General features: G+C 40.4%; 1 protein-coding gene across 6 annotated transcripts in view; it reads left to right on the plus strand.

Moving 5' to 3' along the window:
• TRABD (TraB domain containing) overlaps nucleotides 1–17,342 on the plus strand; it is a 51,392-nt gene extending 34,050 nt beyond the window's left edge. For all 6 annotated transcript variants that reach the window (XM_075065202.1, XM_075065218.1, XM_032769378.2 and 3 more), the window contains 4 exons: nucleotides 5,982–6,121; nucleotides 8,219–8,391; nucleotides 9,911–10,022; nucleotides 14,159–17,342. In XM_075065202.1, the coding sequence (XP_074921303.1) occupies nucleotides 5,982–6,121; nucleotides 8,219–8,391; nucleotides 9,911–10,022; nucleotides 14,159–14,336 (603 nt within the window). In that variant the 3' untranslated portion in view covers nucleotides 14,337–17,342. The remainder of the gene's footprint in view (nucleotides 1–5,981; nucleotides 6,122–8,218; nucleotides 8,392–9,910; nucleotides 10,023–14,158) is intronic.
• The last annotated feature ends 839 nt before the right edge of the window (nucleotides 17,343–18,181 follow it).

Genomic DNA, 18,181 nt, shown 5'->3' on the forward strand with positions numbered 1-18,181 from the left:
TGGCTGTTAAAATCAACAGTTCCCACAGTTTTCTCTAAATTAGGATAACATGTTATGTAAAATGTTATCTCAGATAGCACTGTGTGGTAACTTGGGGCAATACCAATTTTTTTTTATTTTTTTTTTTAATCCATGTTTTTCCTTCCTTCATTTGAGAGGGAGAAGGTGTGTAAGCAGGCTGGCCAGCACTTTGTCTCTGGTGATCCATATGTTGAACATATATATAATGGGTGTGAGAGGAAAAACTGCTTCTTAAACTGGCAGTAGAACCATGTGGGGAACACGGCAGCCTTAACACGGATGAGGACAGCCTTAGTATTGAGCTGTCTCTCTAAGAATAAGGGATGGATTCTGCTACACTTGTGTTTGTGAAAATCTGCTGCTCCACTCCCCCTTCCACCATTTATTTCCCTTTGTTGTCAGTAGCAGGAAGAACCAGCCAACCTGTGAACACCACCTAGAAGATAAGAGTATAGCCAGTCCTGTAGAGGGGTAAATCTCCCCTAAGCTGGCTGAGACAAGATGTCACTTCATGAGCCTGGTGTGCTTTGAAACTTGTTAAAAAATAGAGCTTGTGTGGGGGCACAAACATTAGGAGAGTCAATGCATCCGAAGAAGTGAGCTGTAGCCCACGAAAGCTTATGCTAAAATAAATGTGTTAGTCTCTAAGGTGCCACAAGTACTCCTGTTCTTTTTGCGGATACAGACTAACATGGCTGCTACTGTGAAATAGGGTTGTGACAGGGGAAAGTTTGGGAATCCCCAGTTCATACGATTCTCCAGCCAAAACTGGGGGGGGGGGGGGGGCAGGATTCAAGATGTCTTATCTCTAATATAAAAAGACAAACTGAAAAAAAAATCTTTGCAGATATCTAATAGTAGTAATAAGGGAAAGGGCACATACACAATCTTTGTTTGTTTGGTTTTCAATTCACTTTAAGCAGTCAGTGCCAGGACAGAAACTTATGTGATAGTAACATGAGTGTGCTACAAGGATTTCATGGTGCTCCTGCAGCTTAACAATGCCAGGAAAACTGCTTTTTAGCTATATGCTATAATTCATGGGGAAATAGTCTGAATCCTAGGTAGAAGGTCAGACTTTGAAAGGAGTAAACTGGATGTATTAGGAAACTAAGCACAGACCTACTCCACTCAAAAGAACAGGAGTATTTGTGGTACCTTAGAGACTAACACATTTATTTGAGCATAAGCTTTTGTGGCTACAGCTCACTTTACTGGATGCATAGAATGGAACATATAGTGAGGAGATGTATATACATACAGAGAACATAAAAAGGTGGGGGTTCCCCTACCAACTCTAAGAGGCTAATTAATTAAGATGAGCTATTGTCAGCAGGAGGAAAAAAAACTTTTGTACCAATAGTCAAGATGGCCCATTTAAGACAGTTTGACAAGAAGGTGTGAGGATATTTAACATGGGGAAAGAGATTCAGTGTATGTAATGACTCAGCCATTCCCAATCTTTCTTTAAGCCTAAATTGATATTATCTAGTTTGTATATTCAAGTTCAGCAGTTTCTTTTTGGGAGTCTGTTTTTTGAAGCTTTTCTGTTGCAAAATTGCCACTTTTAAATCTGTTTCTGTAACAGATTTAAATCTCAGTGAGATTGAAGTGTTCTCCTACGGGTTATTGAATGTTATAATTCCTGATGTCAGATTTGTGTCCATTTATTCTCTTCCGTAGAGACTGTCCGCTTTGGCCAATATATATGGCAGAGGGGCATTACTCCTCTCTGTGTCTCTGGCATTTCAGTTTTACTACATGGATCTTTAAATGTTGAATTGTTTTGATGCAGTCAAATTGAGTGAATAGTACCATTGACTGCAGAGCTTTAGTTCAATAATTAGTAAGTAATAGAGTTACACTGATCATGCTATGTCAGGGTTGTGCTATGAGGCACAAAGCTGAAGAGTAATCTGATGGAAACAGTGCGTGTCTAGTCCTTTTTTGGAATGGAGGGGAAAAGTAGCAAGAAGGTTGTATAGTAATATGGTAACTAGTTCTGACCCATATTGTTCTACCAGATACTCTGCAGTGTCAGAACCCTTGTCAGCCCATCAGAAATCCTATCTCTATTTTAGACATAAATTTAATAATGCTGCTAACTTGATGCCTCCTTTTTTTCTGAAAGTCCATTATCAATTGAAGGAGAAAAGTTGAATCCTGCCAGTAGACTTGTTTCTGTATTTTGTAAATACATTTGGTTTGATTCCTCACTGCCTTGCCCCTTGTATAGTCGTTTACTGCTATGCAAAGTGAAAATACTATGGTATGAAATCAGCATGGTGGCATTTTACAACCGCTTTGTACAGGCTACACAAAGTGCAACGCAGTGGGAAATTATGCCTGTTCTCTTTGAAACTCCTAATGGATTATACTCCCAGTATTATTGTAAATCTAGTTTTGTACAGGCTGTGATATAAAAATGATTTCTGAAATACTTTAAGAGGGAAGAGGGTGTCAGCAGGGATGCTGATGTTAGGATCTGCATTCACGATAATCTCAAGGAAATTTAATGTCATAATTTGAAAAATGTTTTCCAGTTTTTTTTTTTTCTATAATCCAGTGTGTGTTTAAATGGAACACAACTGACCAAATATGTTTTATACAATGCTGCATATCTGCATGGAATGTAAACCATGAACACTAGGATTATTGCAGTCCTTTGGTGGATAGTTAGTGGGACACATTTTTTCAGCCTAGCCTTAACTCTACTTGCACTTGTAGTTTTGTGGGAACTAGTAAGTAGTGATTATAGGCATAAAATTGTGCCCAGAGTTGTTTGCAGATATAAGTAAGGTAATCTGGATGACTGAGTACCTGAGCTGCAGGCACAATCAGGTACCTGATTTCCAAAATACCTTACAAGAGCCTGACCTTGTAAATCTATCCCAAACTCTCTGAGCATATGGTGATGTCAGTTTAAAATAAAATCTTATCCCTTTTTAATGCTTATCTTGTTGTCTCCATTTAGTCATAGCTACCTGAATCATCTAGTAAACGTAAAGGCTCAAAAGATCACTTGATGGTAACTCACTAGGGGGTGAAATCCTTGTCCCTTTGAAGTCAACAGCATCAGGATTTTGCGCTAGGAATTACCTCTGCAATGTTAATGAACTCCAGTATATTAATCCAAAAAGGCTAAATGGGACTGAGGCCATAGGATGAGTTCAGTGATCTACCCAAGTGACAGTGGTCCCAATCCTGACATGCTGCAGGATCAGGTCCTTGATGTGATATATCTCATTGCTCATATGAAAGACACTTTTTTGTCCCAAATGAGTTCCTGTACAATATATAGAGTCTGGTTCCATTTAAATATTTGTGAAGTGAACCTTTGGATCTGTGCTTTATTTGGTTTAGTGTTCCTCTCCCTTGCTTGCCATTTGTCACCCTGGCAGCCGTGAACTGGCTCTTCTGTGGTATCAGACTTAAGATGTTATTTCTTGCTCATCAGGAGCCAGGCAGAAATATGTTCATACCAGCTGAGAAAATAGTACCCATACCAACTCTCAAACCTCTTCTAAAATGATAGTGATCCGAATCCTCACTGACAGGACAAAGTATTTTGAAATCATGTTTGGCAGGACCTTTTTGAGAGGTGGAAAAAGAGGTTTGCCTTGGGGTCCACCTAACATGAAAGTCATGTGTTCTGTAATAGAGCCCTGTCTAGATCCTCTAAAAGCAAAATTAAAAATCATTACAATCATTTTTGCTTTTGACAGTATCCAGATCTGAATCCAAGTCTCGATCCCAATCCTATCAACTGCAATCACGTGCAAAAAGCTTTCTTCTACCTAGCCCAAAAGCTGGTGACTCTTTCGGTAAGGTGCAAAAGATAGAGAGGGTCAGTGTGCTGTTTGATATGAATAGAGCCCTGGGTTTTTATTGTAATAACTGTTGCATTTCATGGAAAAAGTATTCCATTATGGGATATTACATTGAAAATGGAAATGTTATTTACCTACAAAATATAAAATTCTTCTTTGAGTGCTAGTCCCTGTTTGTCTTCCAGTGGTGCATACGCGCACGATACGCCTGAGTCTGGAAATTTTAACTAGCAGTGTGCAGTAAATCTCATGGTCTCGACCGAGCATAAGAGGCAGTATGGGCTGACGGCTCTCCAGTTCCTTCTTATTCCTCTCCATCTCTGCCAGACAAGTATAGGCAGTACCAGGAGCTATTGTAGATGATTGCCAATGACCTCCAGATACCACTGGAGCAGGTCCAGGACCCACGACACTGGCTGTTAGATATTTTGCAATCTGCAGGCCCAAAGAAGGTGGCCCTTCCACTTAACGAGGCCATCATGAAGCTGATTTGGCACACTCCACCCCTCACGTGAGGTGCTATTTTATCCCCACCCTGGGAGCTGAATTCCTTTTCTCCCACCTTGCCCCCAACTCTGTTACAGGCAGCTATGGAGAGGGCTAGGTCGCAACATCAAAGGACTACTGACAAGGACTCAGAGGTTGGAAAAGAGTCTTTTCCTCTATGGGCATGCAGTTCCATATTGTTAACTATCAGGCCTTGTAACAATATGATTTTAACAACATTTCCAGGCTGGTGGAATTTAAGGACAAGCTTCCCCCTAAGGACAGAGCCCAATTTCAGACCTTCACAGAGGAGAGGAAGTTAGCAGCGAGAACAGCTCTCCAGGGTGCAGTAGATTAAGCAGATGCAGAATCCAGAGGCCTGGCTGCTGGTATAGTCATGAAGAGGGATTCTTGGCTACAGTCTCAGAGTTTCCCCAGGGAGATGCAGAATACCATACCTACCCCTAGAGCCACCAACATAACAGGCACTTCCCTTCTGAGTTGGGACGTTCAGCTGAACAACTTCACTGCACAACGTACCTGGACTCCACGGGAGGCCAGACTACACATCAATGTATTAAAAGTGAGAGCAGTCCACCTGGCTTGCAGACCCTTTCTCCTGCTTATGCATTCACTCCATATCCAAGTGACGTCAGACAATATCACTGTGGTCCTTTACATAAACAAATAGGACAGAGCAGGATCTCTTCTCCTTTGCCTAGAAGCAGTCAGGCTTTGGAGCTGGTGTATAGGAGCCAGAGGAGAGAAGATTTCATTCCCTTGACATCAGATATGCCCTGGTGTTCTACCTGCAAAGGACCAAGCCTATCAGAAAATCACCAAGACTTTTTCTCGCTATGGGAGAAAGATGGCGAGGCTGAGCAATATCCTCTCCGAGAATCTCTAAGTGGGTTTCTGGGTGCATCATCAAGTGCTACAGGTTAGCACACATACCTCCTCCTGATGGAGTCAGGGCACAAGCCACCTCTACAGCATCCATGCAGGACATTCCAATACTAGATATACGCAGACCAGCCACCTGGAGTTCCTTTCATACATTCTCTGTACATTGTGTGCTAGTTCAGGCCTCTGCTGCAGATGCAGCAATGGGAACTGCAGTACTGCAAGCATCTTCCTCACACCCTGCTCATGTCCGAGCATTGCTTGTCGGAATACATGGGACTAACACTCGAGAAGCAATAGAGGTTACATACCTGTAACTGGCTGTTCTTTGAGCTATGTGGTCCCGATCTGTATCTCGCTACCCATCTACTATTCCCTCTGCTTTGGATCCTGCTGGATTTGAGGTAAGAAGAGGAACAGGAGGGGCATCAGCCTGCATTGCCTCTTGTGCTCTTGGTCGAGAGCATGAGGAGATCTTTCGTGCATGTGTGGGCCAATGGCCACTGCTTGTCAGAAATTCTGGCATGTGGCATGCATGCATACCCATGTGTGGAATACAAATAGGGACCACACATCTCAGAGAACTTCCACTCACCTGTAAGTAACCTCCATTTGCCTGATGTTTAAGTGTGACAATATTTTCCCTTGTTTTCTTAGTGTTCTTCAGAACACTTAGGTTAGTGTAACTAGTAATGGTGTCCTATCAACCTAGTAACAGTTAATGTGTACCTTCTCTTGCAGGCTGGTAGAGTACCTTTCTGTAAATTTCATCTTGGGGACAGACCCATCCCTGTTACGTTTAAGAGAGCCATCGCTGCACTTTCTTTCTGGCAAAAAGTCAAGCTTGCTTGGGGCCTCTGCTTCTTATCTGACCCAATCAGGTATGAATAAGTGTTTTTTACCTTTATTTGAAAGGTAGATTATAAGTACCCGCTCCTACATGTTGCTGAGCATCCTCAGATTCACTTCAGTGGGAGCTGAAAGTCCTCAGCAATCTGAGCCCAAAAACAGCCAAAAGGAAGAATGATCAGCAACTTCTTATTCCCGTCCAGCCTCCCTTGCACCCTTTGGTAGAAGGAGGGATTGTGACAGGGACAAAGTGGAGCTGCACTGTGCCAATTCGCGGCTGTTTTATGGTCCCTTAGAGACCTGAGCCTGCTGTCATATTTCAGTTTGAGAACTGAGATATGATGACCAGCTCTCTATGCAGGGAGGTCTTGGCACAGGAGAGAATATGGTCCGTGACCTTTAAATGTCTGATTGTTCTGTTCATTAATATCCTCCTTGATAAAGGGTCTTTGTTAGCTTTCCAGGAAGTGTTACAATAATGCAGTGGTTCCCATTCCTATTGTTATGATTTCCCCCCCTCCAAAAAAACAGGTAGGGTCAAATTTGGCTCCACCTGAATTGGGACCAAATAACTCTGCAAAAGCAGCATTAATTTGCATGGCTCAGGAGTGCATTCCTAGATGCCCTTGCAATTTACTTGTGCTCCCAGCAGATGTATAATGGGGACATACGGAATTCTACCTGTTTCCTCCGATTCATTGCTTTGATGGGACCCATTTGGAGGTGCCCTTCTATTCCTCTCCCTGTGCACGCTCTCAAATGCTCTGTGTTGTGGTGACCGATCTTGCTGCTTCAGGGCTGCTTGACAGGCCCCAGGAGGAGCAGTGTCAATAATGCTCCTTAACTGGGCCATGATGGTAGCTCCTTCCCTCAGAGCCTTGATACATTGTCTCAGGTGTGATGCCAATTTATGTACAGTAACCCCTCACTTAAAATTGTCCTGGTTAATGTTGTTTTGTTGTTAGGTTGCTGATCAATAGGGAACATGGTCGTTTAAAGTTGTGCAATGCTCCCTTCTAATGTCGTTTGGCAGCTGCCTGCTTTGTCCTTTGCTTGCAGGAAGAGCAACCCATTGCAGCTAGCTGGTGGGGGCTTGGAACCGGGGTGGACTGTCAGCCCCCTATCAACTCCCCGCTCCCCTAAGTTCCTTGTGCTGCAGCTGCCCAGCAGGCTATCAATTGCCAGCAGTTCAGCTGTCCCTCCCCCTACTGCCATGTGCTGCTCCTGCCCTCTGCCTTGGAGCTGCTCCCCAAGACTCCTGCTTGCTGTGCAGGAGGAGAGGTGAAGAAAGAGGAGGGCTGTCAGGGTGTGTCCCTCTCCCCTGGTCCTGCACCCCGCTTACCCCATCTTCCATAGAGCAGGAGGGACACACAACAGGTCTCGGGATGGAGGGAGCTTGCTGTCAGTAGCTGCAGTCTCAGCAATCTGATCTAATTAACAAGGCAATGTACTTAAGAGTAGGGTCAGCATACTTAAAGGGGAAATGTGCATCTCTCTCTCTCTTCCTCTCTCTCACAGATGGTCTCTGTCTCTGTCTGAAATGCTGTCTCCCCTCCCTCCATTCCTGCTGCCTTGTAGAGTGTGAGAGTTAACCCTTAAGAGCTTGGGAAATATCCCACCCTCTGACTCCCCCACCTCAACCAAGCTTCACAATCATCATCACTGTGTACCAGTATTAAATTGTTCGTTTAAAATTTATACTGTGTGTGCGTGTATATATATGTATGTGTGTGTATATTAGTCTCTTCTCTGGTGAAAAAAATTTCCTTGGGAACCTAACCCCCTCATTTACATTAATTCTTATGGGGAAATTGGATTTGCTTGACATCGTTTCGCTTAGTCGCATTTTTCAAGAACATAACTACCATGTTAAGTGAGGAGTTACTGTATTTGTTTAGCTTCCCATGAGTAAGGTGTAATGAATGACTGCTATTGAATAGCTTTTACATGATTGGCCACTTTCTTTCCCTTTCACTGAGTTCAGACACACTGCTTAGAATATGAGTCTATAGGGAGGTAGTTTTGCTTTCTCAGGAGGTGCAGGAATTGTATAATTTTACAAGTCAGTGTGTCTATATTGGACTTTGAGAGCATAATACAGACATTGGGACTGTGTCTCTTTCTTTCAGTAAAGATGACGTGGAGAAGTGTAAACAGAAGGATTTACTGGAGCAGATGATGGCTGAAATGATTGGAGAATTTCCTGATCTCCATCGAACAATTGTATCAGAGCGAGATATTTACTTGACCTACATGTTGAAGCAAGCAGCTAAGCGAATAGAACTACCTCGTGCTTCAGAAAGTAATTGCTTTAAAGCAGATTTATAACTTGTGTTTATCAAGCAGTATGTTCTTAATGTAGTACTCCATGATTTTCCTTCCTCTCGGGAATTCTGAAAAGTTTTGCCATCTTGCATATAGACATGTACCATGTGTAATAATCGAGATGTCTTCATAAATTATAATGCTTAAAAAATAAGGGAGAATATTGTTAATTAGTATGAAATTCTTAGCTTTACAAGAGTGCTTTGAATAATGGATTCCTCCTTCCCATCATGACTAGGTCAAAACAGGAAAATACTATTGAGGCTGCTAAAGTTTGAAAAATGCAGGCATCAGTTCAGGGGAGAGATGAGGCAAAGACCTAAGGGATAGAAAAAAACAGCTGCATTTTCAAGGAGATTGTATCTGAGGCTTTTCATTTATTGAATTGTTAGCTGAAGAAGTCTAGTGCACAAACTGTGTGTGTGCGCGTGCACGTGTGCACGTCACAAGCAATTTATGGTGTCAGAAAACACTTGTGTGTGAATTGCTTAGTGAATCAGGCATTTATTTTTTATATTGTATTTATTTATATGTTGATTTATCCCCATCATGCTGATCCACCATACCTGTCAGAAAGAACCAGAATAGCACTAGTTATGTTTCTGAAGTGTTGCTGCAGCATTTACTCAAGTTGGGGAGCTAAAACCTTATGCAATGTTTTGAGGGTCATATAATCAAATAGGACCTCAAAATTTGCTCCTGTAACTTTGGTCGGCTAAATAGTGAGTGCATATTAAAAGGTGATTTGAGGCTCCTTTTATTTATGTTTGAGCAAAGGATACTAAGTGCTTGAAACACAAATTGGAAATGCCACTCCCAAAACAAAAATAAAGATGACCATTAGATGCTTTAAAAATAGGATAATTGCCCAGTCATGCAAAGAGAACCAGGTGGGCCAAACTCTGTACTTCTGAGGATCCCCACTGACTGTGTAGACAGAGGGGTCCAGTTCTGCAGAGCTTCCTTTGCAGATTCAGGGCCCAAATGCATTTTGCATTGTACCCTGATGGCCACTAGACTCAGGTGACCTAGATTACCCAAATTCCAAAGATGGTCAATGGAGAGGGACTTAACACAGTATGTGAGCTTCCAATACCAAGTGCTTATTGGTTTGCCCTTCAGAAGCAAATAAGAAGGCAATGCAAAGACTTCACCCAATTCTGTGTGCTCACGGGAGGCCGTACTAGTGAGGAGCTGCATTCTGCCCCAGCTGGAGCTTCTAGGACTTAGAGTAGCACTTGAGGTAGTCAAAATAAGGTTTTTTTGGTTTTTTTGGTTGGGGGGGGGGGTTCAAAAGAGAATTTTGTCATTCAAAAATTTTCATATTTTTTTTTAACTTTTTGGAAAAATTTTGGTTCATTTTTACTGGGGGAAATTGTTTGAAATTGTTGCCTTGAAATATGAGATTACTTTTTTTTTTAAAGATTGCTTACAGTTTGGCAATGTTTTTCTCACTGGAGAAGACTGATATTGTTTTTTCCCCTCTTCTCTCTTAGCTGAACCCAGAAAATGTATCCCATCTGTTGTGGTTGGAGTAGTTGGGATGGGTCATGTGCCTGGAATAGAAAAGAACTGGAACACTGACTTAAACATCCAGGAAATCATGAGGTAACTTTCTCTCCTTTTTGTATATTGATTTCGTAGCTCCTCAGCTTTACAATCTGCACTAGCCTTTGTTTTTAATGCTTAAGACATCTTGCTCAGGTCACCCAGAACTGTGGGCCTCACTGTTCCTGGTCTGCCTCAACAAGAGGGAGCTTTGCTGCTGCTAAGCTGTATATCCGCTCCCCACTTCACCAGATTTTCTGCCTGGCCAGCAAACTCTTCAGGACTCTGTCAGTCCAAACATTGCCTTGTAGGTAACAATCAGTGAACCCCAGTTCGCTAGAAACATCTCTCTGGAGTGTCCAGTCCCTCTCGCTGGATGCTGTTGTTAAGTTCACTGCCTCCAAAGAGATGGTGCCCACATTAGCTGTTAGGTTAGCTGAAGACCCACACTTCACAGCAGCACTGAGAAAGTTTTGTAATAACACATGAATAAGTTTATTAACAAAGAACTTAGGTATAAATGATTTCAAGTAAGAGTGTGCTGTGTTGTTGTAGCCATGTCGGTCTCAGGGTATTAAAGAGACGAGTGGGTGAGGCAATATCTTTTATTGGACAGACCTGAAGAAAAGCTCTGTATGGCTCTAAAGCTTGTGTCTCTCACCAACAGAAGTAGGTCTAATAAAAGATACTATCTACCTTGTGTCTTCAGGTAAAAGTGAAAGAGAGATGAAAGGTTACTAACAAAACATGCTTTCTAGTGACTAAAACTTAATGTCAGCAAGTTACAATCTTTGTCTAAGCAGGTCTCTCACCTATAGTCCATTCCCAGAGACGTCAGCCCCCTTGGTTTTAGGATCCACCTTTCTCAGATTTCTAGAGCTCTGGCCTCTTGTCTTTTAGTGGCCAAAATGTTTTTTTTGTTTCTACTTATAATCCCTAAAGTCCATTGTCTCTGTTTCAAGAGCCAGGAAGGCTTCCTAGGGGTATAGTCTCCATCCCTCTTGTGAATGCGAAGTGATCGTTTCTGCCCGGCTTGCTAGTTTGACAGCTGCATTTACTGCATGTGTAAATGTACTTTCGTTGTTTCTGGGCTTATCAGGCTCAATGTACATTGGAGACACAGTCAAGCAGGCAAAACAACATTCCTTTGTCTGGACAGGCTGGGCTTATGCATGCTTGACAAATACCTTTTACAAACATATTTGCAGCACATATCTATAATTCTTTTTACTCTGCATGTACATATGTCACTCAGTATTATTAATGACCAGCATATGATCAGTTTGGGTAGGATACCTTACATGACACTTTTTAGATACAGGTTGTGACAACAGTGAGGTGGGGCAATGTGTGTGCCAGGCCTGATGTGAATAATGGTATGGTGTGCCCTCTGCCAGTTGGCATTGTGGGGCTCTGGGTCACAATGCTACAGCAGTGAAACGGTGTATAATATTTGCAGATTGTTCTTACAACAAAGACGAGAGAAGTTGTAAATGGAAAAAAATGAACATAGCTGGATTTCTGGAGTGATGCATCTGATCAGAAAACAGTCTTGCCATAGAAGAAAACGTATTTATCTGTGTTTAGTGCTTTTAAAATGAATGTAGGGTACGTGACTCAGAGGTGAAATCTGCAGTATGTGAAACAAGAAGCTTCAAATATAGCTTAAACAAAGAGTGAGACACTGTTGACCTCTGGGCTTTGGTTGTATTCAGGCAGCACTGCCTCTTGAAGTGCAAAATCACAGTTTCTCATAATCCATTTACTAAGAATAGCAATGAAACTGTGGCAGAACAGGAGACTACAAAGGCTAGCCCCGCCTGCTCAGGATCTTGAGCAGCTGCTGTCCATGCTGCCCTGGCTTCACTGCTATTGTCGCTCAAGCTAGCTTTAATTTTTCAAAGCTATCATGGGTGTGTCTACATGTGCTGCAGTCACGCCTCCAGATTTGCAGTGTAGACATACTCATGGTACCTTCGGAATTCAGCCCAGATCAGCAGGTTCCTGAATTCACCATTTGATTCCCCCCCCCCCCTTGAATCTATTATGCCCCATTATTGTAGTACCTGAGTGCCTTAAATTCTGTAATGTTTTTATCCTCTCAATACCCCAATGAGGGAGGGAAATCCTTTTATCCCCGTTTTACAGAAGGGGAACTGAGGCACAAAAAGGCTTGCCCAAGATCACATAGGAAGTCTGGGAATTGAACTCAGGCCTTCCAAGTCTTAGGTTTGTGCCCTAACAACTAGACTATATCTTTTGACGGCTGGTTAGTAGTCTCAGTCCAGTTGCTAGTGGACAGAGATCCAGATCAGAGTTATAGTAACTGACATTATTGGTACATTTGTTTTGCATTTTCATTAGTGAGATTGAAGGCTGAATGGCGTGGAAACTGACCTACCTATCTTCATGCCTACACAAGGGATCCCTTTAAGTCAGGCTTAAGACATTTTGGCTGAACTGACGCTACTCAAGGCTGACTGTGGGGGAGTTGTCAGTCCAGCATCTTTCATAAGGCACTAAGTTTGCTTAAGTTCTCCTGTTTTTTTTTAATAGTATAAATAGGTGTGGCAGAATTTGTTCTAAAAATTATTAAAAAAAAAAAAATAAAAGATAATTTTTAAGCGTTTTTCAATTTTTATCAGTTTACACTTTCACAATTGCGGGAAATTGTGGTATGGGTCAGACAATTATTTAATGACAATGGGCATTGATTCAAAAAGTGAAAGCTTTATAACTGTCGAAACACAAATTATCAACGTCATGTGTCAAAGTATACGAAGTAAATGTCTTCAGATTGAGTTCTAATTTAAGCAGCATTTTTCTTACTTTGCCTATCCATAAGGTTTGATTATAACCAAATAATGGAAATAGTTTTGTCAGTCTTTGTGCGTATGATGAAATTGATGTTTACTGCCATTTAGTGATAAAAATCAAATCCTCGCAAGCCTAAGTATAAAGCAAGTAATAACCCTCAGAGTACAACCATTCTCAAACCCTGACTACTTGGCTGGAGGATGAGCTTTAAGCTTTCTCAGCATATTTGAGAAGCACAGTCTGTGGGGTTATGGCTATGTATTCTCTGAGTATTTTTCCCAGATTTAAGTTCTCTTGCTGTACTGCAGATACCTTATGCTTCATGAGGGGCAAAGTGCTCTGGAAATAACCTTTCATGGGATTCAGAATCCAAACCTGTGTATCCATTTACAGATTTTTGGATCATCCCATATTCAACTTACTGCTAAATGCAACCCCCTTTGGGTTTATATTCAAAGGTGATTTAAATTAGTTAGAGGCTGAAAAAGAGGGAAAAGCAACTAAGAGGATGTAAAAAGATGGGAGCTAAAGTAGTTGTTGTATCTCTATTCCCCCGTCCTCCCCCTCCACCCTCCATGCTCGCTCTCTCTCTCTGAGTTATAATACAAGATCTTGTTTATATTAGGAAACTTTTATATCTTTGTAACTAAATTAATTTAAAATCAACGTAATGACCCTGTGCAAATCTAATATATGTACACATTTAACCCAGTTTAAATCATGGTAATATAGATTCAATTTAAAACAGTTTGTCTGTATTACAGGATTGCACCAATGTAACTAAATGTAAATACACTTATTTATACCAGTGAAACTTTTCTAGTACTGACAAGTCCTGACCCTCTTTAAATCTTCATACTGATGTTTAATTTACGCCACCTCACACATCACCTTTGATTTTGGTTCTTTGTAGTTAGATGAATAGTCCCATTAAAAACAATTCTGTATAGATTTAAATTGCTCCACAATACTCCTGACAGCATTCTTTGTGCTTGTTAGGGATTCTGATGGTAAAAGAGGTTAAGCTCCTTAAGGAATTAAAAGTTGTGCCCTGTGTGACTGGAAAGGTCATTGGTCCAGATCTTCAAAAGTATTTAGACTTCTACTGATTTCAGTGGAAGTTAAGAGCCTAAATACTTCAGATCTGGGCCATTACCCTTATATTTGGAATAAGAGGTTGGATATAATCTATGACCTTTAAGACAGCCAATGCTTCTTTCATATACCTATTCCATGCAAGGGCTCCTGGTACTAGTAAGGAAGTGTGTTGTAATGAGAAACACTGTGGCAGAAATGATCAGCGTTTAATGAAGATAGGGAAGGATCTTTTTCTTCCAGCTATGTGGATGATAACTTTGTCTTTATCACCTTTATTTCAGTGTGCCTCCACCGTCAACTTCGAGTAAGGTTCTCAGATTTGTCATAAAGGCAACAGTTTTCGGACTGATTGGATATGGCTGCTACCGGATAGGACAAAGGACAGTTCAATTTATTCTCTCGATGCCAACAACACAAAACTGTCTTCAAAGGCTGACGGAAATTAGACCTCGACATTGAACGCCCAGTTGAAATACTGTCTGGAGATAATTGCAGAAAAGAGATTTAAAGACAATACATGCTAATTGGGATGAAAAAGAAGGACTGAGGATTCTTGTCATAGGTTCCATTTGATGCTGAGCAGTGCTGAATTGTTGTGAAGTGAATGGGTTGCTATTAAAAGCTACACCAGCTGTGACCTAATGAATACGTCTGCTTCCTGATAAGTGTGTGGTATGAAAGTACATGATTCCAGTTTAAGGTAAATGAAATATGTTACACATATATATTATATATCATATTCTATATTATGTGTATATATAATATATATTTATGATGATGTAGTACAGACAGCGTAAAGAGTGTATATTCTTGACTTTTTTCAGAGGAACAGAGCAACATAAGGTAACTTAATTGTGTTTCCGCTCAACAGCGCAAGGACACCTCTGAGTAGTGTTTCGGTATAATAATACCAAATGATCATTCCTGGTGCTAAGCACCTATAAAATGATTTAGAAGAACATCTTCTTACAGAAAATTTTGTATACATTTAGGTTTTTTTAAACTTCAGAGCTTTCAAAAAATATCAGAACGGTACAGGCTGTCAAGACGTACACCGCCAAGTTTCTTTGAGCCTTATTAAAGAACTGAAATGTTGCCTTTTGAATTACACCTCACCTTACAGACATCAGTAATAGTTTTCTCCTCTGTTGGAAAGGTACATACCCTTATCAGCAGGTGTTGGTTAACTTCCAGTGTTTACAGGGCACTCTGTTCCTTTTGGATTCAATTATTTAACCATATTAGTTAGCCAAATCCTGTTGGCTTTAAGTTCAGTATTATAAACTTTTGAGGCTAGAACTACTGTCTAATTTACTTTTCATGTCGCAAAGCTTTCTTTATTTGGACAAGATGTCTGAGGTTGATATGCAGTACCTGATCTTACTTTTCTCCCCCCCCACATGCAATGTTTTGTTTATCAGTATAATTTTTCAGTGGATGAGTATTTTATCTATTTAATAGAAAGAAAAGCAAAAATCAATGAATTTTTTTTAAATAGCTATGGGGTTGGAGTTTTTTTATCTTTGCTGTCTGTTTGTAGAATTATGGGTATGACTTCAATTACTGTAACGTTAAACACCCTTTTTTTCAGTACATCTACTTCCAACCCTGTGTTCATTATGTTTTATAGTTCTTTCTGTATCCATAAGACAGGATTGCCCTTGATTATAAGTGCCCTTTGAAACAAACCATTCCCTCCCCAATGGTATAGCAATCATAATTGTCATATCAATAATGTTTTAATCTCTTATTTTATGTGAAAGAGGTCCATGTGATACTGGAGCTCCTATGCAACTGCAAATTGGTTGAAGTGAAGTCCGTATCTGTTCTGATACCTTTATGTGGGGAGGAGGAACTGAATCTGAGGGATAGCAGCAAGGAGAGGGTGATTTTGGTTTTCATACAATTCAATACGGTTACCAAACTGTGCTTGGTTATTGGCAGAGTATGTTTCCAAAGTCTTGTGTGGGGGAAATGTCTTCACACAGTCTATTATTTGCCCAACATTTTTGTGTCTGTCCTTCATGCAGTGTCTTTTTAAAAGCTTTTTCTCTTAAACCCTAAAGAAATGAATGGCCTAATCCTGTTTGCATTTATGCTACTGACATCACTGGTGAGCTGGTACATCTGTTGGGTCTGGTACTCCATTGCCTTGCACTTTGTGTACTTATTTAGATCCCGATCCAGGAAACCACTTGTGGAGATGCTTAATTTAAAGGATGTGTTTAAATCCATCCTGATTAAAACACGTATTTAAGTGCTTTTCTGAATTGGGGTGTGCGCCTGTGCAAGGGAGTGTAAAATACTATCTACTCAGAATGGCTGTATTGCATACTCGCTTTTCACAGATGTAAGTGACAATGCAGGACACAGCGGAACTGGGTCCTTCGTCTTCAGTTTTCTGTTTATTAATGTTTGAAACAAGCAGTGATCTGCATTGAGGTTGAAGTCAGAATTAGCAAAAAGCTGACTAGAGTGACCACCGGAATTCTGAGTCTTGATTTTTTTGTAATAATTTAATAAACTGTTTAGCAGTCCTGTTTGAATAATTTTTATTACATTTTTATGTACATTTTTAAAGAAAAAGCTTAAGCCTATTCTTCTCCTGGCATTAGTGACCTACCAAAAGATTGGGAGTTTTTTCCTCTCCTGAGATTTCTCTAGGAGGTTTAGTTCAATGTATTAATATTTTGTTTTAAAATATCTGTGATCATATCTGTGCTCAGGTAATTTTACACAAAAGAAAAAAACTAAGGAAAATTGCAGACAAATGAGCCTTAAATTTGGGTGGGGCTAGCACTAAATGATTGTCTTGGAGCATTTTCACATGCTTAGTGTGTTGGTTTTTTTCTACATCTGCACAATTACCCACACCCCTGGAAAATGGTTACAATGTCAGTTACTCTTTGATTTTTATGACAATTTGATTATTACCAAAATTTATTGTTTTTAAAAGTGTATTGTTTCCCCTTCTGTGTCTCTTAAAATATATAAACAGATTCTTGAAACAAGCTTTTGTTGATGAAGAATTTGTTCTCAAACTGGCAGATCATCAAAACCCACAAGTGTTTATCCTGGGGCAATCAAATGCCTGATGAATTTGCAGACCTAACAGTCCTATGAATCCACATATAAGTGGTATATGTTGTATACTTGATGTGCTATACTATCTGTGTGACATGCTCAGTGTGTTACCCTCCATTAATTTTCCTGTGTTCGAGTCAATCCTCTAAGTGTTAACAACATCCAGTGAAATTTAAACATATGTTGACTTGTCCCAGCCTTCACTCAACCCTGTGAAGCCATATTGTACTTTTTGGTAAACTGTGCATTTGCTTGATGCATTTGTACATCTTATGTAAATCTGAAGTATTTTTAACAAGCGTGTGCCTTTTAGTCTACAGCAGTTTCAAGTAAACAGCAGTATGTTCTATGTTATCCAAATAAAATATTTTAACCACTGTTTCTCCTGAAGCCATTTATTTTTGGTATTAGTCATCATTTTTAAAAAACAAATATTGGTCAACTAAAGTAGATGCAAAATATGCACACCATCTAATGTATTTTTCTAAACCATGACTGTATGGTGCTGAAGAGGTTGGCCCAAATCCAGCAAAGCACTTAAATCCATGCTTAAATTTGAGCACATCAGTAGTTTCATAAGAAGTAGATCATGTGGTTAAGTGCTCTGCTTTGGATCCGAACCAGAACACTCAGTAGTTTGAAGGACTGAGCCTCATAAGAGGCTAAAGGTGAATGAATTTGTGGCAAAATGAAACCAGAATGTATTTAATCTTGAAAATTGGACCAGATTAATCAAGATAACCCTTGCAAAAATATATGTGCAAAGCTTTAATTTTAAGTCAGCATAATGTTTGTATTGAAAATAAATCTATTTGTAACACAGTTATAATAATAGGTATATCTCCAAGAACGGGAACAGACCTTGAAAGGTCATTGAGTCCAGCTCCCTGCCTTTACTAGCAGGACCAAATACTGATTTTTGCCCCAGATCTCTAAGTGGTTCCTTGAAGGATTGAACTCACAAGCCTGGGTTTAGCAGGCCAATGCTCAAACCACTGACCTATCCCTCCCCACATATATTAAGTATAGAATAGTCAATTTACTGAGACTAGAATATTCTATGTGATTTGCCACTCAACTGCCTTTGCTTTTTGTGTACATTCTTGTGAAGAAGGGGAGCTTATGCAGCCCTGTGGACATAAGCATTAAGTCCTGTTCTCCTTTCTTAGGCAAAACTCTTGCTGATGGCAATGTGAGCTTTGACTGAATGAGTGCTGAAT

This window comes from Chelonoidis abingdonii, chromosome 1 (assembly GCF_003597395.2).
Source record: "Chelonoidis abingdonii isolate Lonesome George chromosome 1, CheloAbing_2.0, whole genome shotgun sequence".
NCBI lineage: Eukaryota > Metazoa > Chordata > Testudines > Testudinidae > Chelonoidis > Chelonoidis abingdonii.